The sequence below is a fragment of the Carica papaya genome, chromosome 2, assembly GCF_054855325.1.
Source record: "Carica papaya isolate Zhongbai chromosome 2, ASM5485532v1, whole genome shotgun sequence".
In the NCBI taxonomy this organism is placed as follows: domain Eukaryota; kingdom Viridiplantae; phylum Streptophyta; class Magnoliopsida; order Brassicales; family Caricaceae; genus Carica; species Carica papaya.
The window spans coordinates 11,570,446-11,592,859 of record NC_142310.1 but is presented as its reverse complement, the minus strand read 5'-3'; the positions used below and the strand labels follow the sequence as shown (position 1 = coordinate 11,592,859).

The 22,414-nt window shown below is 31.3% G+C and overlaps 3 protein-coding genes across 4 annotated transcripts; all 3 read left to right on the top strand.

The window, feature by feature from the left end:
- The first annotated feature begins 292 nt into the window (after positions 1-292).
- On the top strand, positions 293-5,483 carry CSLA02 (cellulose synthase-like A02). Its single transcript, XM_022043375.2, has 9 exons — positions 293-1,090; positions 1,167-1,265; positions 1,368-1,620; positions 2,953-3,063; positions 3,803-3,939; positions 4,014-4,127; positions 4,215-4,414; positions 4,506-4,721; positions 4,832-5,483. The coding sequence occupies exons 1-9, from the start codon at positions 761-763 to the stop codon at positions 4,992-4,994; spliced, it is 1,623 nt and encodes a 540-aa protein (XP_021899067.1). The 5' UTR covers positions 293-760; the 3' UTR covers positions 4,995-5,483.
- Positions 5,484-17,052: 11,569 nt separating this feature from the next.
- LOC110815581 (splicing factor U2af small subunit B-like) lies at positions 17,053-20,337 on the top strand. Of its 2 annotated transcripts, none has more exons than XM_022043419.2 (6): positions 17,053-17,386; positions 17,908-17,994; positions 18,097-18,178; positions 18,292-18,418; positions 18,528-18,985; positions 20,016-20,337. In XM_022043419.2, exons 1-5 carry the CDS (start codon positions 17,150-17,152, stop codon positions 18,964-18,966), a joined length of 972 nt encoding a protein of 323 aa, XP_021899111.1. In that variant the 5' UTR covers positions 17,053-17,149; the 3' UTR covers positions 18,967-18,985; positions 20,016-20,337. The 2 variants fall into 2 exon arrangements, with proteins under 2 accessions (XP_021899111.1, XP_021899112.1); XM_022043420.2 differs by having other exon boundaries at positions 19,114-20,337.
- A 1,108-nt stretch (positions 20,338-21,445) lies between these two features.
- On the top strand, positions 21,446-22,373 carry LOC148268760 (E3 ubiquitin-protein ligase ATL23-like). The gene has a single exon (XM_088212316.1). The coding sequence runs from the start codon at positions 21,936-21,938 to the stop codon at positions 22,287-22,289; it is 354 nt and encodes a 117-aa protein (XP_088068442.1). The 5' UTR covers positions 21,446-21,935; the 3' UTR covers positions 22,290-22,373.
- The last annotated feature ends 41 nt before the right edge of the window (positions 22,374-22,414 follow it).

The window sequence follows — 22,414 nt, the reverse complement described above, 5'->3', positions numbered from 1 at the left end:
CTTGCCTTGCCATGAGCTCTTTTCCTTTGGTCTAAAATACTTTTTGAAACTTTTAGGTATAACAGTTACTTGCTTCTCCTGATGAGATTTGCTTTGTTTTCATTGGCAGTATATGACAGTAGCCAATAATAAAATGCCACGTCACCACAAAAAAACGTTACAGTTTCAACTCTCAGTCATGACCGTTAAATGACAAAAATGACCCTGGGATTTCTCAGCCGAAAATTTATACTAGTTAAAACAGGGAGAGGCAAGTAATTAATGTCCGAGCTCACTATAAAACTGCATCTTCTTCTCTTCTCTCTCTCTATCAATTGCGCTCTTCTTTATCACAAATAGCCACCTCTTCTTCTTCCTCTTCTTCTTCCCCTTTTCTCTTTCTCTCTCTCTCTCTCTCGGCCTCCATACTGTTTTGTTTCTTTCTCATTTTGATGGGAGGAAGAAGAAGAAGACGAGTCAGTATCGGTTGGGACAGACTGTGATAGAGTTGAGCGATTAAAGCGTGGAGGAAAGAAGAAATCAGAGCGTTTTCCTGCTATCTTTTTTGTCTGGTTAAGATTTGACAGAGAGTACTGAGTTGGTTTTACCTTTCGTGTCTGAGTTTTCCATTTAAGATTTCTGCGAGTTATACATATAAAAGTCAGTCTCTGACTCTCGCTTTTGATTCATCCACATTGCGTAACAACAAATCACACACGCAGATCCATTGTTGTCCTTTTCTTGTTTATAGTCGTTTTTGTTCTTTGCGGTACAGAGAGAGATGGATCAAATTTCGCCTAAGATTTTGATACCGGAATCATTTCAAGGAAACGGCTATGACATTACAGGGCAAATTGGGCTAATATGGGAGCTAATCAAAGCGCCATTGATAGTTCCTCTGCTGAGACTCGGTGTGTATATCTGCTTGGCTATGTCGTTGATGTTGTTCATGGAGCGATTATACATGGGAATTGTCATTATTTTGGTGAAAATGTTCTGGAAGAAACCCGAAAAGCGTTACAAATTCGAGCTTATACAAGATGATGTTGAAGCAGGAAGCTCGAATTTCCCTGTGGTTCTTATTCAAATCCCAATGTACAACGAGAGAGAGGTTTGTATTGTATGTTTCGCTAGGTTTTCCAGAGAGAGAGAAATTGGATTACGATTTGATAAGTTTGTGTTTACAGGTCTATAAATTATCGATTGGAGCAGCTTGTGGACTTTCATGGCCGGCAGATCGCCTCGTGATCCAAGTCCTCGACGACTCAACTGATCCGACCGTCAAGGTATACATACTCACTCACACATACATATATATAGATATAAACATATTCGTTGTTTGAGGAATTGATGAGTAAAAATTGAAGTGAGATTGAATATGAATGTAGCAAATGGTGGAGCAAGAGTGTCAGAGGTGGGCGAGTAAGGGTATTAATATAGTGTATCAAATCAGAGAAACCAGAGGAGGATACAAAGCAGGAGCTCTAAAAGAAGGATTGAAGAGAAGCTATGTGAAGCATTGTGAATACGTCGCCATTCTCGATGCTGATTTCCAACCAGAGCCTGATTTCTTAAGAAGAAGCATCCCCTTCTTGGTCCACAATCCTGACATCGCTCTCGTTCAAGCTCGATGGAGATTTGGTACAATTTAATTAATTTTCGTACTTAATTACTTCTATCAACTATTCATATCACAATTAATAACAGTAGTTAAATACTAGTGTCGGTGCTCTTTGAAATTCTTCTTTTCTTTTTCTTTTTCTTTTTCTTTTCCGGAAAATTCTTTATTATTATTATTATTATCATTCTCTCTAATTTTGCTAGTAGGGTTAGTTTTGTTTTTGTCGGCGGATACGGTCGCAGGGTGCATGGGTTTATGCGGGGCCCACGTCCCCATCAATCACGGTGTGGGGACCACAACGTCCTCACTCAATCAGCCGCCTTGATCATGACACTTGTTTACATACTTGCCGTAGATCACGGCTTAATCAGATCTCTCTCTCTCTCTCTCTCTCTCTCTCTCTCTCTCTCTCTCTCTCTCTCTCTCTCGTAGTGTGATTAATTGACGAAATTTTAATATTCCTAATTTGTTAAGAAAAAATATTGTTTCAATAATATGTTTTGATGAATGTCCTGATATAATTATTGGTTTTTTCTTTTAACTTTTTTAAATAGGAAATAAATTAAATGCTACGATATTTTTAAATTGAAATTTGCCCTGCATTTTTGTTCTTTTAAAATTTATGGAAATGACGCGACTAACCAAAGTGTGGTCAGTTTCGGTGTCTTGGATTTTGGAGTTGTTCTAAAAATATATATTTTATTGAAAAGAAAATGGGAGTGCTCTCTCTTTATTATCATTAGGAAAAGAAGAATGAGAGGGTATATTTGTAATTTCATGGGCCAAGGCAGTGCATGTGTTGCTCTGTTAACGACCCAGGTCGGGTCGTACGGATCGTATTGTCAAACTAATTGGGTCCCGGTATTATGTAAAGAGTCCAGGGTAAAATGGTCAAATCGTGGTTATAGTAACCCTACTCTGCATGTGGTATTTTTCTTTTTTATTTCTTTTTTTTTTTTTAAATACAAGCGGCAAATTCCCATTTGGAAAAAACCCATGTGGAAAAGTTAAAAGTGTGGGTAGTACCACTGGCTCCTTGGTGGACCTCCCTCTTCTTGCCGACACTTGGAATTTGTTATATTGAGAATCCAAAACAGTATTGTTTTTAGGAAGTTGAGTAAGAATCTCCCTCGTGCTTTGGTAAGACGTGGTAGATTCTAATTGGAAGTAGTTAAGGACAAAAAAGAAATTGTAAAGCGGCTTCTATTAGTATTTTTGGCACGTAGAAAATAAATTATTTTTGATGTTATTGTTTTACCTTGTGTACTATACTATACTATATATATATATATAGATATTTTTTTTCTTATTATTATTTACTATTATTGAAGCATGTTAAACATGGTTTCCAGTGAATGCGGACGAGTGCCTGTTGACCAGAATGCAAGAGATGTCGTTGGATTATCATTTCACTGTGGAGCAAGAAGTTGGGTCAGCCACTCATGCCTTCTTTGGTTTCAATGGTAAATTTATTTAATTTAAAAACGAATTTGTTTGAATTAATTTGCTATATGTCATAATTGTATATTTTAATATATATGTATATGGTTTAACCTGAGAGATAAAACCTGTCCAAAGCCTGCCAAATTATTCAATTAACTTGAGTTGGTAATTTCCAACGTTGAATTGATAAACTCTCAAGATAGATGGTAATCGCAGTTGTCATTATTGTATAAACAATTTAAAATTTTGGAACAAGTATGACGGGAAACAGGAAACCTTTTTAGCTTTTTTTTCAAAAAAAGATATTATTGCTTCTCTGTAGTTTCCAGCCATACTGTTCAATTAACTTTGTCAAAAGTAAAAAGAAAAGTTAGTACTAGCCTGCAATTATTGAAAATTAAAATTAACTTTGAATTTGATTTTAACTTTAATTTTATAGAATAAGTACGATAACGCCATATAAATAGTATAAAAATTTGAACAGTAATAATAATCTAAACCCAAATCAATTTTATGTCAAATTCAAATTAAACTCTGTGATTTCTTTCTTGACATGTGGGAATGCAAAATCAATTATTGTATATTTGACGTTAGGAATGAACTTTAATTTAATTATAGTTAAATGTATAAACTATGATTATTTTGTATATATCTAAATTAGTAATATGTTAGACTCGATGGGAATAGAATGTGATGGTAATATGTTAGTTACATGGACATCTACGATTGGTTTTTCATCAATTTGCAATGCAATTGCAGGGACTGCTGGTATCTGGAGAATTGCTTCCATCAATGAAGCAGGAGGGTGGAAGGACAGAACCACAGTGGAGGATATGGATCTTGCAGTTCGGGCTAGTCTTAGAGGCTGGAAGTTTGTGTACCTGGGTGATCTTCAGGTATGTCCATTTGCTGTCTCAAAAATGTAGGTATACATATACATATACATGTAATTAATCTGTCATAATTGTAGGTGAAAAGTGAACTTCCTAGTACCTTCAGAGCCTTCCGATTCCAGCAGCACCGATGGTCTTGTGGCCCTGCAAATCTCTTCAGGAAAATGGTGATGGAGATTGTTAAAAACAAGGTGACTTTCACTTCGTCTATCTATTTTACATAAACATAAATTTAACTTATCTCTAAAATCTTATTCAATCAATATACATTGGTGCAGAAAGTCAAATTCTGGAAGAAAGTGTATGTGATCTACAGCTTCTTCTTTGTCAGAAAGATCATAGCCCACATGGTCACCTTCTTCTTCTACTGTGTTGTGCTTCCCCTCACCATTTTGGTTCCTGAAGTTCATGTTCCTATCTGGGGAGCTGTTTATATTCCTTCCATCATCACTATTCTCAACTCTGTGGGAACCCCAAGGTAGGCTGCTGCTACTCAAATCTTTCTTGTTAATTCTTCAACTGGGTACTATTATGCCAAATAATTGAATAATTGTGCGTTGAACTACCAGGTCAATTCACCTCTTATTCTACTGGATCCTTTTCGAGAACGTGATGTCATTGCACCGGACGAAAGCAACCTTGATTGGTCTTCTTGAAGCAGGGAGAGCCAATGAATGGGTTGTCACTGAAAAACTAGGGGATGCACTCAAGAAAGCTGAGGCAGCCAAGAAGGCAAATACCAAATCACCCAAACGCATTACCAGACTCTTCAAATTGCCTGACAGGTCTGAATTTACAAACACTTTCAATCTTTTCTACTATTTACCATTGCAGAGTTTGTGATTCAAATATTTTTTAAAATTTTGTAATTTCTTTTTCATTTTAACTTCAACAGACTCAACACATTGGAGTTGGGATTTGGAGCGTTCCTCTTCTGCTGTGGATGCTATGATTTCGTTCATGGAAAGAACAACTACTTCGTATACCTGTTCCTGCAAACCGTGACCTTCCTCATCACAGGATTTGGATATGTTGGTACAATCATCCCCAGCTATTAAAATTTACCAGTCCATACACCCAAAAAATGTATGTATAAGCGGGCTCTGTCACCCAACATTATTTGATTGCGCCTATTACTATTTTCAACTCATTTAAAACAACAAAAATAGCTCAATATTCAACATGTTCATCACAAAGTTTTTGATGTCCCTTCTTCACCCTTCAACAAAAAGGGAAAAAAAGAAAAGAACAGAGTCGGATGAAATTAGCCAAGAGAACCAAGAAAGGAGGAGCAGATACAGACATGATTTTAGACAACAGTAAGATGATGATGATGATATGTTGTTTAATTTATTTCAATAGCTTGCTTGTAATTGTGAGATTTCTGCTTTTTTTTTTTTTTCTATTTTTACAAAATTGCTTTTCATCTTTCCTCTTTGGTTTCCCATTGTTAGTCTTTACTTAGTTTTGAAAGGTGGGGGGGGGGGGCGGGAATAATGTGATGGATTGAAGGATGAAGTTGTTAATCAAAGTTAAATTATTGCCAATTTTAGTATTTATATATATTTTTTTAATCTTCCCTTTCATTTATTTCTTTATTTTATTTACTAGTAAATTTAATTTTTAATTATTTTTATCTATTGAGAAAAACTCAGCAGGTCAGCTGTGGATTGGCATTTTTAAATTGATCTCTCCCTCATGGAAATTTATTACTCCATTGGTGCAGAATATTTTTTGTATAGTATGATCTATATATATATGTATATATGACAGCCCATGTTTGCATTGAATTCCTCAAATCCACATGGATTCTTATGGTTGCAATCTCAGCAATTCGATGCCAGAAAGGTCAGAAATCATTGCAGTTTGGGAACAATCTCTCACCGATTGATCGCAGAGATGAGAAAAAACAATATTTATTGTTACATTAAATTTGTCAACCTCACTTATAAAATAACCAATTTGGTACTTGGCTCGTTTCACTAATTAATAATATTGTGGTTCATACATATATATAATTCATGCTTTAAGTTTTAAAGCTAGAGTATAGTGACCGCAAAGCATCCATCATTTTATTTAAATTATTTTACTATATAAATTCATATATAGTATGTGCACTGTTTCTCTCCTCACTATAATTGATTTCAAATATTACTATTTACTTTAATTATAAAAAGATAGAACTAATTTTAAAATAATTATACCTTTCATGTCCTGTCTCAATTATTTGTGAAAAGTGGGAGGAATTATGGGTGTGTATATATCACATATGTAGATATATATGCACTGTGTCATTTTATCCAATCTGTTTGCTTTTCTTTTTGTAGTAAAGCTTTTTTTTTTTTTTTTTTTTTTTTTTTAAATGAAAAGATTTAAAAACCTAATGACCATCATGTGTATCACAATTTCTTAAAGTAGAAGAAGTCATTATATGTTAAAATGCTCTGTGGGTTTTGGTTAAAGTAGTAAGAGATAAAGGGATAGAGACTCAGGCAAATTGTCATCTATAATTACATTAAATATATAATATCATCTTTAATTTTCTCATTTAGGTATCCAATGAAACTCCCAACAATAACTCAACTATTCTTAGTTTTAAATATATATATATATATATATGTATGTATATCCATTAAAGAGGATAAAAATATCAATAGCAATAATAAATATGAATTTGGTAATTTCTATAAAAACGATTAATACACCAACAAATATTTTAAATAAATTATTCACAACAAATATCATTAACAAATATGTTGAAGTAAATTTGACATTTCATTGGAATACTTAATAATCATCAACAATAATTTAATATTACGTTTTTGTAGTGGTTGGGATAATATAAAATTGTGTACATAGGGAGGGAAAAGGTGACTTGCCCAAAAATGTTTGTATGTGTTATATAATAATAACAAAGAAGAAACACAATGCAAGTGAAACTATATATAGATGTATATATATATATATATATATGTATGTATGTATGTAGTTGGTTAAATAAAGAAATTTCATTTATACAGCATATATTCTGTCATATGTAATATTGTAGCTAATTTATATTGTCAATGCCAACTACTACTACATTTTTTTTTTTCTTTTTTTTTTTTTTGTAATGATGGCCTCCATGAAATACATATAACAGAAGACAAACTAAAATTATTACCAAGTAATAATTGTCAATGCTTAAATTAAATTAAACAAAAAAGAAAGATCCAGCTTGTTTAAGGTAGCATTAGTAATTACTTTTCAAAGTACTTCTCTTTTAACCCAAATCACCTTTTTTCCTTTTTTTTTTTTACCATAATTGGATTCCTTTTTTGTTAAATAAATATAGGTTTTAAGTTCCCAATTGCACATATCTTATAACATCACAATTAATCTTTAAAGCCTCTTAACATATCATTTCATCCACAGTGTGAATCCACCATAATTTCATCAATCATTTACATATATATATATATATATATATACATACATCTATATGTATATATATACACACACACGTTTGGCTAGATGGGGAAAATTACAGTATTTTTCAAATTAAGCTGGTGAATTCTAGAATTTGTAACTTAATTCATTTCCAAACAGTCAGGCTGTTATTTATGTTTTCTTCTTAGTATTAGAGGATTTTTCTACAGATTTACTAATAATATGTTTTGTTAAAAGATTTAATTTTAGAATATTAGGGTTTTATAAATTTATAAAATTTGCATATGGGCTAGCTGTCTTCTCCATTCCCATCTCATGTGACACTGTTTTTATCATGTGATTTGGGACTGCTCAAACACTATATATATATATATATATGTGTGTGTGTGTGTGTGTGTGTGTATAGATGCTAAGTTGAAAAACAAATTAAGAGTGAGAAGATTAAGATTACTTGCTAGTTTGGATTTTTTTATAGATTTTTCAACAGCCGACAGGCAAAACTTAAGCTGAAGTCACATGCCAATATGGTTGTCAATGGCCTTATATATATATATATACACACATACAAACACGCATATATATTACAAACATGTTTTAGATGATGATGTGTACACCAAGCTAGCTCTACTTTCCTTGATATTTACAGTACTGTTACTGTATCTTGAAATGCTTAGTTTTTTCATGGGATGTAGGATTCTTCAAACACACACATTGGATGTCAGCTACGGTTGGTTAATGTTTTATTTTCATAAATATGTAAATAGATATTTAAAATAATTTATATTTATGGAATCTTCTATAAAAAAATTCAAAATTAAAAAAAATATATATAACTTTGCCTAAGATTTTCTTCAAGTGTTTGCAAAGAAATCACTTCCCTACATGTCAAATGCAGCATCCTAAATGTGGTACAATAATTAAAAATTTTATTAAATTAAACACTAATAAATAAAGCATGCATTTTTACATTTGCTTTAGTTGTTTTATTAAACGAAACTCAGAGAAGAGAGTAAAAAAAAATTATAAATAAGTCGAAAAAAATTAACTTGAGACGTAAATACATTTCGTTGCAATTGTAACCTTGATCCTATATAATAGAATTAAAAACTCAATAAGTTTCAAAAAAGATAGCTTAAGAATTTTTCGTACTAAAATAAAAAGTTATTACATCTGTATTCAATTTGAATTGAGAAAAATAAATAAATAAAAATATATTTTCACAAATCATCTATAATAAATTCATACTAGTTAATATATTGAATTAAACATTTAGCATATGCTAGTTATTTATTTATTTATTTAAAAGAAGTAGATTTATAAATATATAAGATGAAGAACAGTTAGTTGAGAAGTATTATCATCTTGGTCTGTTTGTGCCAAATCTTACAACTAAGCAGAGGTCCCAGTTCTCTTGCAGAATGGACCCTTTGATATTCTCAGCATATTCTTCCTACTCGATTTCCTCTGGACCCATATTTAATTGGTACCCATAAAATTTATTATAATAATTTGAATTTTATTATTCCATAATTTACCAAATAAGAGGGTTGGCATTAAAAATAAAAAATAAAAATCAATGTTTGTCTCAATATTTATAATTAATTAAAAATATATATTAGATTCCAACATCTTCTTTAAATATTAAGAGAGAAAATCATTTGTCCCAAAATGAAGATAATTTAGGCTTTGGAATTGCAATGTATGAGGAGGAGTAGGATAGTTTTCTTTTTTATTTTCTCAAAAAAAAAAAAAAAAGACCATGTTGGCATTAGCTAAGGTAGAAACTCTCATTGGGTATAGAAGAGTCTTTTTACTTTACATTACTTATTACTTATATTTTTTGTGGATATGGTAAACATATTTTACTTTTACAACTAAAATAGGCTGGCCGGGCTTTTTCGAAGAAGAGTTGGTCTTTTTACCAAAAAGTAAAGGAAGAAATGGGTTAGGTCTTTTTTGGGCCTAGCCCAAGTTAAAAGGAGGGAAAGGAAAAGAATGGGTTGAGTTCAATTTTCTTTTTTTTTGCACCATCTTTCTTTTTATCTTTTCCCTTTCCAATTTCTATCATTTATATTCACTTTATGTCTCCTTTTTCTCTTTCATTTGCTTTTTATTCCACCTTTTGTTTTTGTCTATAGTTGTTTTTTTAACAAAATTAATAACAAAAATTATATGACAAATTAAGAATTTTTTTCTTACATTTTTTTTTGTTGTCCTTTAATTTTTAGTTGTACTATGTAAAATTAAGGTTTGACAAGAATATATAAATTTTAGGGTGTAAAATACCAAAATGTTCAAAAAATTTGTTACTCCTTAAGACCTCTATATAAGGATTTTATAAAATTATATTTAAATCTATATCACCATTTTCATATTAAATTAAATAGATTATATTTGAAACGAAAGCGTACATGAATCTATACCAGAAAAATTATGTACGTCCTACAATAGATTTTTCTAAATTAATACGTAGTCGTTTAGAATTTTTATACACTCTCTCTTTTATGGTGATCGGATGACAGAATAAGAAAAATCCTACATGTGATTTGGAAATCATAACCACCTATTTATATTCTTAAATTTTTATTATTTCTAATTCGACCCATCATAAAATTAGAAATAACACTTGTAGTCTCTACGCATAAAAAGATCTGCATTTTATTTGATACACTAACACTCAATATTCGTTTAACCTTAACAGATCATTTTCAAACACACTCAATCAAATTGATAGTCATTTATATTAAAGTTTTTTATTAACAAATGGGCTTAATGTGGGTCTTGGTGTACATAACATGCTATCAATTTATTAGCTCTATTTAAAAGTGATCAATTACGGTTAACAGTTATAAATTTTAATGTATCGATTTAAATATGAGTTTATAATATGTGCAAATATCATATTTGTAATTTCTCATTTTATGATCGGTAAAATAGAAAATGATAAAAGTAGACCATATAAAAGGCAATTATGGTCCCCAAATCACACGTGCGTTTTATTTTATTTCTTATTATTCTGTCAACAGTAAAAATTAATTTTTATAACTGCGTGTCAATTTAGAAGGAGTTTAAAAATGAGATCGGTCAAACTGTATGAGTTTGTTAGTAATACAACAATCAATTTCAAAAGTTATTAAGGGCTCTATGTCTGATAAGATCACTTCAGGAAAAGATTTCCTTATATCTATCAAACAACATTTTGCCTGGAGTGATAAGATCGAAGCTTGTACACTTTTGGCGAACCTTATTTCCATGAAATATAAACGGGAAAGAAAATATAAGAGAGTATGTAATAGAAATATCTCATATACATGGTAAGCTCAACATACGCAGATTAGACTTATCAGAAGAATTACTAGTATACTTTGTTTTGATATCTCTTCCTCGACAATTTAATTATTTTAAGGAGAGCTACAACTACCAGAAAGAATCCTGAACTCTCAATGAGCTCATCTCACACTGTGTTCAGGAGGAGAAAATGTTAAAGTATGAGAAGACAGAAAGTGTTCATCTAGCTACAATCTCAAAGGACAAGAAAAATAAGAAAAAAAAAATCGGTAAAAGTGTTACGGTCCCAATGCAACAAAAGACATAACACAATATACAAAATGACAGTGATTGTTTCTTCTGTAAAGCTCTAAGTCATCAGAAGAAGTAATGTATCAACTATCCTATGTAGCGGGTAAAAAAATGTAAGTTTCATAACTTTATTTGGTATGAGATTAATTTAATATTTATACCTAGACACACATGATGAATAGATTATAGTTCCACTATTCACATCAGTGTGTCCATGCAGGGTTGCCTCCGTTGCCGCAAGCCTAACTAAGGTAGTAGATTCATTTATGGCGGCGATGACAAACTAGTGGAGGTGGAAGCAATTAACACGATTAGATTATTATTAAGAACTGGATATTATTTGAATTTAGAAAAGACTTATGTTGTACCGTTATTTATATGGAATTTGATTTCTATTTCTATATTGGATAAATTTGGTTATTTTAATTCTTTTAAAATAGAATATTCAGTTTTTTTTATGATTCTAATATGGTTGGCACTAGTTCTTTTCAGCTCATGATAATCTTTATTTGTTAGATACAATTACTTCTTATAATGAATTCTTGCATGTAGGTACAAGAGATGTCAAACATAAATTTACCTATGAGAACTCTACCTCATTGTGGCACAAGAGATTAAGTCATATCTTCAAAGGAAGAATAGAGACACTTGTATTGAATGAAATTCTTGATCCCCTTAATTTTATAGATTTTAATATATGTATTGATTGCATTAAAGAAAAATAGACAAACATCAGGAGATTGGGTGCTAACAGGATTATGGACGTATTAAAGCTTATTCATACATATATTTATGGATCATTCCCTATGGATTTTTGGAATGGTCAACAATATTTCATAACGTTCATAGATGACTATTAAAGATATGACTATCTTTATCTCATTAATGAGAAATCACAGTTCTTAAATGTGTTCAAAAGTTTTAAGATAAAAATCGAGAATTAACTCAATAAAAGAATTAAGATTATTAAATCTAACTATGGTGGTGAATACTACGGTACATATGATGAATCAAGTAAATAACGTGCAGGATCATTTGCTAAAGTTTTAGCAAAATATGGTATCATCCTACAGTATACCATGTTAGGTTCTCCTATAGTAAATGATGTTACTAAAAGACGAAACAAAATACTTAAGGATATGATGGGGAGTATGATTAGTCATTCTACATTGTCTGAAGCTCTCTATGAAGAAACATTAAAGACTGTAATATATTTAATCAATGAAGTTCCAACTAAATCAACTACAAAAACCTTTTATGAGCTTTGGACAAACAAAAAGGTAAATTTGAGACATTTGCACATTTGAAGATGTCCAGATGAGACTAAACCTTATAGGCCACATGAAAAGAAAGTAAATTCCATAATTATTAGTTGTTATTTTGTTGACTCTTCTAAAAGATACAAGGGTTATAAATTTTGTGATCTCACTATTAAGATAATATTTTAGATGAAAAATGTTCAATTCTTTGAGGATGTTAACTTTACATGGAGAAAGAGAATTCGAGACCTTGTCTTTGAAGAGAAATATATTAATATTCTTTTAATTGCTTTTGACATTGATCAGGATCAGGTTCTCGTGCCTTGCATTGTTCAAGAAGAAAATACAGATCAAGACAATGTCACAGTACTTCCCGTTCATACTCAAGAAGTTGTTCTAAAAGAAGAAACTTCACAACATCAAGAACTAATGTCATTAAGAAGATTCACTAGAGAAAGGAGAAGTGCAATTTTAAATGATTATATTATATTTTTCCAAGAACATGAGGATGACATTGGAATGGTGGAAGATGATCCAATCAACTCCCGTCAAGCCATAGAAAGTTTTAACTCTCAAAAGTAAATTAATATTATGAATGAAGAGATTAAGTTTATAAAGAACAATAATATTTGGGATTTTGTCTCATTGCCTGAAGGTGTGAAACCTATTGGTTGCAAATAGATTTTTAAAACCAATAGGGATTTAAAGAGCAATGTGGAAAGGTATGAAGCACATCTTATTACTAAGGACTTTATACAGAAAAAGACATTGATTATAATTAGACTTTTTCTCCAGTTTTATCAGAAGACTCGTTAAGGGCTATAATGAGTTTATTGACACATTTTGATCTTGAATTGCATCAGATAGATGTTAAGACAGTATTTCTCAATGGTGACATTAATGATATGATTTATATAGCATAGGTAGAAAATTTTGGATCAGGCAATGCAAAATAAATAGTTTGAAAACTAAAGAAATCTATCTATAGTTTTAAATAGGCTTCCTGCCAATAGTATCATAAATTCCATCAATTTATCATCTCATTCGGTTTTGAGATGAATATAGTAGAAGATTGTGTATACTATAAGTTCATTAGGAGTAAGTATATTTTTTTCGTTTTATATGTCGATGACATACTATTTGCTAGTAATGATATAAACTTATTGCACAAAATCAAAAAATTTCTTAAAAAAAAATTTCAGATAAAAGATCTTAAGAACGGATCTTTTGTATTAAGGATTCAGATACACTAGGATCGCTCTCGAGGTATTTTTGGATTATCGAAAAAAAATTATATTGAAAAATTTCTTAAGAGACTTAGCATGCAGGATTGTAAACTAAGTGATACATTTGTATCTAAAGGAGATAAGTTTACTCTAAGTTAATGCCCTAAGAATGACTTTGAGACTAAGAAGATACAAAAAATTTCTTATGTTTCAGTTGTAGGGAGTCTTACGTGTACACAAGTTTGTACGCGTCCAGATATTACATACATTGTTAGGATGTTAGGAAGATATTTAAACAATTTGGGTATGGATCTTTAGAAAAAAATCGAATATATTATGCAGTATCTTCAAAGAATGAAAGACTACATGCTCACATATAAGATATCAAATTAGCTAGAGATCATTGGTTATTCTAATTCTAATTTTGCCGGATGCCAAAATAATATGAAGTCCACATCAGGCTATATCTACTTGCTTGCTGGGGGAGTTATTTCCTAGAAGAGTGCTAAGCAAACATTCATAACCTCTTTCACTATGGTAGCAAAGTTTATAACCTGTTATGAGACATTCAATCATTGAATATGGTTGCAAAATTTTGTCATTAAACTGCACATTATTGATGGCATAGAAAGACCATTAAAGTTATTTGTTACAGTAAATCTACAGTTATATATTTTAATAATAACAATAGCTCACCAAAGTCAAAACATATAGATATCAAGTTCTTAGTTGTTAAAGAAAAAGTTCAAAGTAATCAGATATAAATAAATTATATTGGACAAACTCCATGGTTGCAGATTTGCTCACAAAGGGATTACCACCTAAAGTCTTTCATGAGCACATTACTCGTATGAGTATAGTACCTTTTGATGATGTATAGTTTCAGTAAGAGTTTTATACCATAGTTGTTTTTATGATCTAGACATGTCATAAATTTTGCATTTTGGATATGGTTTATGTATTTGGTAAAAATTTAAGTTATAATGTTTTAGTTTTTGTTTATATTTTATCTCTGAGTTTTCTTGTAATTGACCTTACTAAGGTTAAGGCATGATTAATTGGAAGTAGGCATGCTTAGATCACATGACATTGTAATTTTCATCCTGTACATCTATACTTGATACATGTCATTCGGTTACACTGAGATACATAATCATTGATGGGTTTAACTACGACAGTTATAGCGAATATTATTTTAATCTTATGTCGTTATGGTTGATAGATGAGATTGTTTGATGATGCATTCAGGTATTGATAATAAAGTTTTAGGTACTCCTACAGTTATTTAATGCACAGGTTAAGGTGACACATAAAGTCCAAGTAGTAAATTATTTTATTTTATTTTATCAACTAATGAGCTTAATGTGGGCCTTGATGTATGTAACAGACTATCAATTTATTTAGTCCATTTAAAAATGATCAATTATGATTAAACAGTTATAAGCCTTAATGCATCGAGTTTAAGTATGAGTTTGTAATATATACAGATATTATATTTGTAATTTCTTATTTTATGATGGGAAAAATAAGAAATGATAAAAGTTGACAATATATAAGGCGATTATGGTCTTCAAATTATATATGCGTTTTGTTTTATTTCATGTTATTCCGTTAACAGTGAAAATTAGTTTTTACAATCGCGTGTCAATTGGGAAGATCTATTGTACTATGCGAAGATTTCTTTCGTTATAGATTTAGATACGTTTCTGTGTTTATTTTTTTTTATATTCAGTATGAGTTTGCTTACAGTTTTCAGATCTGGTTTGATTTGATTTCCATCAATTTATGCACAATAAACCCACAAATAAGTCCACACAGTTTTTTAAAACCTAACACTTTGTGCCTCCTTACCTCAACCATTATGACATGGTACGGATAGTAGTCAACCAGATGTTAGTTTTTATTTTCTTCTTTCCCTTACTTTAGCATAAAAGAATTTTAGGTTTTAAACTTTTGCTTAAATATCCTGATATTTTTATAGAATAATGAAATGTTTAAACACTTTGCACATCTATTATAAATTCATAAATCATTTTGAGGATTATTTTTTGTTATTTGTAAATGAATTATCTGACGTATAATGTCATGCACAAAAGATAAAATAAAAGCTAATAATTATTCTATTTCATCAAGAGTAAAGCTAATAATTATTCTATTTCATCAAGAGTGGTTCTTTAATTTCTTTTCTTTTTTAATTTCCTTTTGGACCATAATTCGATGAAGAGTTTTTAACCTAATATTTACTCTAGGCTATAATCTATGGTATCTAATTCTTCAATTCTTCATATTCTATGAACTTGAAGTAGTTAGATTCATTCTTATACTAATAAATTTCAATAAAATCAAAATTAGATTCAAATAAGTACTTTTTTTTTTATTGGTTTTGATCCTTAAAAGTCGAAGATTTTTTCTTTCTTATTATTCACGAATTTGCACTTTTATGTTAGTTCAACTATAAAAATCCTTTATTTGTACTACGTATTTCCAAATCATCCACAAAATGTGAATATTTTTAATTTGACCAATATCTTTTTATAATTAATTTAGAAAATCTAAAAAAAAAAAGAAAGACGTTTACTAATTATAGAAACGACATAATTTATTGTAGTTATCATTATTTTTTAAAAAAATAGCCTCGTTTGTTAGAGAAATTAAATTAGCCGAAATATCACCCAAAAGAGAAGATGGTGATAAATTGGTAAATATTTTATAACTAGATAAAATATGTAAATATGATTAAAAAAAAAAAAAAGGATAGAGAGATTGCAATAAAATATTTCTAGATATTCATCCACCAATCTTCTCTTCATGCAATGTGTGCAATATATTTCATATAAAAATTAGTTGATGAGGGATTTAATTCACTATATAATGTTCTTTCTTTTTTTTGCTCCCTCTCTGCTGAAGAGATTTACCTCGCATCTTTTACAAAGTTTATACAAATATTTAAAGAAGAAACTAAAGGCTATCTTTCTCAAATAGTGTATTATAAATGAAAACTAAATTTTAAGTTTTTTTTTTTTAATGCGTATTATAAAAGTTTTTATTTTGATCTTCTTCAAAATCATTGTATAAATATATAAAATCATATTATTTTAAGTCTCTAATGCATTATATGATGGTTTTTAGTACTGTAAATATTTTGTTTATCATCCAATAATTTTCAATTTAACTAATTACTCAAAATTTATTAGCATAAACTTATATTATGTCATTTATCAAAATTATATGGACGTAGCCCATTTTTTTATTAATAAGAAAACATCAATCCTTTTAGCCTGCCTAATTTACTCAGTGAAGAAAGGAAGTGTACAAATATGTTTATTTTAATAAATATAATAACTAAAAATTTAATTTATAAAAATTGAAAAAAATCAAAGACTTGATAATAATAATTAAATTGTCAACGACCAAATTGAAAAGAAAAATAAAAGTCAGAGGTCGTTTTGGCAATTAAACCTATTCACGTTATTGACATAGTAATTTGGACGAACTAAATTTTTTCTGACAATCCAACGGCTCAGCTTACATCACAAAGCCTCTAATCCACTTATCCAATTATCTCAACCGTCCGATCCAAACAAACACCGGTATAAATAAGTCCCAAACCCTCACGCCGCTGCTCTGTCATTTTTTTTTCCTTCGTTATCTTCTGTGTTTCGGGAAACTCAAATCCCATCTCGCCGTACCAAGGTGCCAACAATCCGTTGATTCTCAAAAATGGCGGAGCACTTGGCGTCGATATTCGGAACGGAGAAGGACAGGGTGAACTGTCCTTTCTACTTCAAGATAGGTGCGTGTAGGCATGGCGACCGGTGCTCGCGTCTGCACACCAAACCCAGCATAAGCCCCACTCTCTTGCTATCCAACATGTACCAGAGACCTGATATGATCACCCCCGGCGTCGACGTCCAGGGCCAGTCCATCGATCCCCGTAAGATCCAGGATCACTTCGAGGTATTTTTTTTTTAACATGGCTGTTTCCTTTTTGTCAAGTTAGGGTTTTTCTTCTATTTAGGTCTGTCCTATGATTATTCATGTATATGTTAATTATACATATGCACTATCTAGCTGGAGCTAAGTTTCTATTTTTATAGGGATAGATTGATTCACGTATGTGTTAGTTATACATATGCACTCTCTAGCCGGAGCTAAGTTTCTATTTTTTAGGGGTAGATTGATTCGTGCTTTTTTTTATTTAGATACGGATTCAAGTTTGATTGGGATGCAGTTTTTATGTTAATATTTGAATAAATAAATTGTTGATTTTCCTAGAAATGATATTTTTGTGAGTAAATTTGGTGAATATTATCTTGATACATTTAAAATTAATCACAACAGTGGAGAAAGTTAGTCTTTGAGGAGTTGATGAATTTGTGAGAATAAATTTATTCCCTTTTGATTTGCATACATTTGAAAGTGTTTTTGAGTCTTTCTTTTCCGTTTAAATACTGAAGCTGTTCAATATGAAACTATAGGACTTCTATGAAGATCTCTTTGAGGAACTGAGCAAGTATGGTGAACTTGAGAGCCTGAATGTCTGCGACAATCTGGCTGACCACATGGTAAGTTGTTTTGGAATGAGAATTGGATATTTGTTTGCTCCTTATCTTGGTGGGTTTCGTATCTGAATTTTTTATCTGTGTTCTATTTATCTGTTTGAGCAGGTTGGTAATGTGTATGTTCAGTTTCGGGAGGAAGAGCATGCTGCAAATGCACTTCAGAATCTCACTGGGAGATTTTATGCAGGTGTGGAGGCTGTTCTCACCTGTTTGCTCTATTTGAAAATTAGTTAATGGCTTGTTATTTGTTTGTGATCGTTTTTGTTTTGTCTTATAATTTGTTGAAATGAATCGTTGCAGGTCGTCCAATTATTGTCGACTTCTCCCCTGTCACAGACTTCCGAGAAGCCACCTGCAGGCAATATGAGGAGAATACTTGCAACCGTGGTGGATACTGCAACTTCATGCATTTAAAAAGGATCAGCAGGTAACAAGATTTTCAAAGCAATCCCTAATAGTTATATTAGCAATCCTTATGCATGACCATTCTGGTTCTGTATCTAACGACTTACGTATCTCTGATTAATAATCGACAGGGAATTGAGGCGCCAATTATTTGGCCGATACAGGAGAAGGCGTAGCCGCAGCAGAAGCCGAAGCCCCAACAGGCATCGCAGCCATGAAGAGCGTTCTCATGGACGGCATGGTCATAGCAGAAGGTATGATGACAGGGAACACAATCACCAGAGTTGGGGTGGCAGGCATAGAAGCACCAGCCCTGGACATCGAAGAGAGCGTAGCAGAAGCCCCGGAGGAAGGAGGAACCGCAGCCCGGTCAGGGAAGGCAGTGAGGAGAGACGTGCCAAAATTGAGCAATGGAACAGGGAACGGGAGCAGCAAGAAATTACTGCCAAAGCTAATACAGATTCTGGTAACGATAACCATGAAAGTGGTTCCAATGGGTATATGGAATATGGTAGTAAGCGATATGGATATCAGCAACAGCCACCGGAGCAAGGAGACTACGAAGACTGATGTGTTTTGACAGTTTCTGGTTTGTATTCTCTAAACTTGAAGATTTTGATGTTTCCTTACTCCTTATAGAAAGTTCTGTTAAGTTACGTTTTAGCTGAGACCACCAGTTCAATAAATATAGCTTACAGCCCATTTTCCACTGTGCAGGTGGTGTGCAGGTTCACAATTCTGTCATATGGAATGTGAAAATTTTTTCATCTTACCTTTTGCTTCTCTTCAGTTGTCTTTTCAAATGTTGCATGGTTGTGTGCTCGACTGCATGATGATTTTGAAAACATCTCGTCCGCCGAAATTTTTCCTCCTTAAATCGCTGAGCAGTATCTTTTCTCATACTTTTTTTCTTTGAAGTATTCCTTCATGATAGTTGTCTTAAAGAGTATTTTCTCTTTTTTCCTGGAGAATCTATCATCATTTTATGGACTCAAAAGTTCTATAACCTCAATTCAAGCTTATGGTAGCCAATTTCTTTCGGAGGCTGAATCTTTTGTGGCCTCCATCATATCAGTTAGGAGATATACTACAGTTTCATGATGTATTTATGAGTTCCCATAAGTGAATTTCAGAATCTTGGGTATTCATTTTTATCACAAGTTACAATATCCAGGGGCATCACATCTGCATGCTTTCAGGATTCAGTCACACCACTAGCAAATGGTCTTGCAACTAATTGCATGACTCTGTGTCAACTAAGAACCCAGCACTGAAGGGAATAGTCTTTTCTCTTTTATCAACTGCTTTAAAAATGTGAATATTTTATGTGTGTTGTATTGTGTGCATGAAATGTGTTTTTGGTATGTTGTTTAGTATTTATATGCACAAAATTACAGTCAGGGCTCTGTGGTCACTGCACATTCAGGCTAGAGAACGATCAACCATGGTTCTGTATTGGTTTAGTTTCTATAAACCCTTTTTCCCTTTACTTTTTATCCATGAAAATAGATGGACTCTGTGATCTTACACGCATTACAAGTTTTGCAGGTTCAGGTATCCCTGCTACTTAGGATCACGCTGTTGTTTTAATTGCAGCTTATCATGAAATTTGTTTACAGGTTAAACTGGTGCGTAAGAGGTGAATCAGTTTGCAGGGTCTTAACCAATTCCTGAAAGAGAAAGTGAGAAAGCACTTGCAACTTAATACCTGGCAAATATGATGAGAAGATCCTAGGTGAGGTTTTATTTAGTTTTATTAATGCTCTATGGTTTTGGTTTATGAGTGGATATAGGTACATTTTGGCTGCAGCAAACTTTTGTGCAACAGGCATTAATTTTTTCTCCTAGTGAACTTGAATTGAACGGCTTGTATTATTAAGGTTTGATGTAAGCTTTAGATATTGGCAACTTCATTATGTACTAATTACAAATTTTGATCAACTGTTGGTTGTTCTCTTTTTGTCTACCTGCATACATTAAGCCTTCTTATTATAAGTTATTGAAATCGAAAGATATATATATATATATATATATATTGATTTTAATAGCATGATTAACCTGTTAACTTTCTTAAAATTTAGACGAGGAAAATGCTTGTGATTGAGAGAATTCTTTACAATAAGACTAGTGTCTCTTAGTGGAGGTGTTAGATTTCATGATTTGCCATTGACGTTCCTTTAAATACTTGAATTGTAATTCAATAAGTAGATTTTTAGTGTTTGATTTTTGTCATTAGATTCCTCCTAAATACTTTTCGTTTATTATGCCAAACTGATATTTGTGTATGGCAAATATAATTTTACAACCCCCCAAAATTGTGAGTTTATTTTTATGCAAAAATTGAGCAGACGATTTTTCGATTTGAGATTTAATTTCTTTGGATAAATTTTCAATTATTTTTTATACAGATAATGAATTTTAAAATGGATTTTAGTAATAAAAGTGTGTTTTAAATATATGCCAAAAAGATAAAATGGTTTTAAAAAGTTATATACGGATGATTACAAGCTAGTGGATTGCCACGAATCTTGAGTTTTATGTTAGAAAGAAAATTGGTTAGATAATTTTATGACATAATATGTATTTATGAATTGATAATTTTGTAGTAAGGAATATATTTAAATCATTTTAAAAAATTTATTGTTAATATTTTTTTGTTATAATTTGACTGTTAAGTCTTTCTATTTTCAAACATCTAGTTTTTTTTTTTTTCAGTTCTATAACCAAAAAATATATATATATAAATAAAATTAAAACAATCATATTTTATTTAAACGATTTAAAAATAATAATTTTGAATTTAAATATTTGATAATAATGTTATGACTGTTTTTTTATTATTAAATTTGTTAATTTAATTAATTAGATAAAATTATTTCTTTAAATTAATTTTAAAGTGTTGAAATATAAAATAATTATTTTAATTTTTTGTATTAACAAACATAAGAAAATAAAACATTTAAAATAACAAAATTGTAATAAAAAATATTATAAATCAAATTTAGAAAGTATCGTTAACTTCTGCTCTTTTCTAAAATAATATCTTCACTCTCAAGCAGAATATTAAAATTTTTTTAACGTAAATGAAAAACATAATCGTATTGTATAGTTAACTAATCCATTTTTCTCATAAGTTTTTTGCATTCGACTTTCTGTCTCTTTCGTTTTTGCTCTACTTCTCATAACAACGTTAATGATGTTAAGAAACATGAAAATAAATATGAACGCGATTGAGTTGACTCATCCACTATTGCTTCACCAAAAGATGGCAACTGTGTCCATCCGAGTCAATCACATCCATCAAACCTTATACTGTATTGCTAATGAAGAAGACACCATTATCGATTTGGACCTTGCTTTTTAATCGTCTTCTGTCAATATCTTCTTCAACTTTCCCCTTAGTCTTATCTCTCAATCCTCCACATCATCACTCACCGCTCGACGCTACATTCTCCACCACTTGTTCTCCAAACTCAACAGCGACACTATTGCATTGTGCGAGTCCATGGTGCTAAGAATCTTGTTTTTTGATACGTCGCATGGCCAACCTTGGCAGCAACAGTCTTCGTCTTTTAGTTAACGCGAAGGTGGTGTGGTTTGATATAATTCGCGATGCTGCTGAGAGACAAAGGATTGAGGAGCTTCGTAAAAAGATTTATGGATGGTTGAATAGCTTGGAAGATAAAGATAAAGGTAAAGATGAAGATGATGATGAAGATGAAGATGAAACGGGGAACTGTTCGATCTGTTTAGAAGAGATGAAGTTGGGGGGAAAGAAGGTGACTGAGATGGCTTGCCAACATAGTTTCCACGAGTGGTGTGTAATGCAGTGGTTGAAAAACAAGAATATTTGTCCTCTCTGTCGACGAGCTAAGGATGTTGAATATGAGTAGTTAATTTTTCTGATTTTATAAGTTGATAATTGTTTTTCTTATTAGGTGACTTGAACCCTTAATTTCTTAGGAGGCTTTTTAAGTGTGTCCAAATTATTTATTCATGAAAACATTGTTCTTTTTTT

Bases quoted from the DNA above. Each gene is read 5' to 3' on its own strand.
- LOC110815581 (XM_022043419.2), top strand. From the start codon at position 17,150: ATGGCGGAGCACTTGGCGTCGATATTCGGAACGGAGAAGGACAGGGTG. The intron at 17,995-18,096 runs GTAAGTTGTTTT...CTGTTTGAGCAG, and splicing joins ACAATCTGGCTGACCACATG to GTTGGTAATGTGTATGTTCA. The intron at 18,179-18,291 runs GTGTGGAGGCTG...GAATCGTTGCAG, and splicing joins CACTGGGAGATTTTATGCAG to GTCGTCCAATTATTGTCGAC.
- CSLA02 (XM_022043375.2), top strand. From the start codon at position 761: ATGGATCAAATTTCGCCTAAGATTTTGATACCGGAATCATTTCAAGGA. The intron at 1,621-2,952 runs GTACAATTTAAT...CATGGTTTCCAG, and splicing joins TCAAGCTCGATGGAGATTTG to TGAATGCGGACGAGTGCCTG. The intron at 4,415-4,505 runs GTAGGCTGCTGC...TTGAACTACCAG, and splicing joins AACTCTGTGGGAACCCCAAG to GTCAATTCACCTCTTATTCT.
- LOC148268760 (XM_088212316.1), top strand. From the start codon at position 21,936: ATGGCCAACCTTGGCAGCAACAGTCTTCGTCTTTTAGTTAACGCGAAG.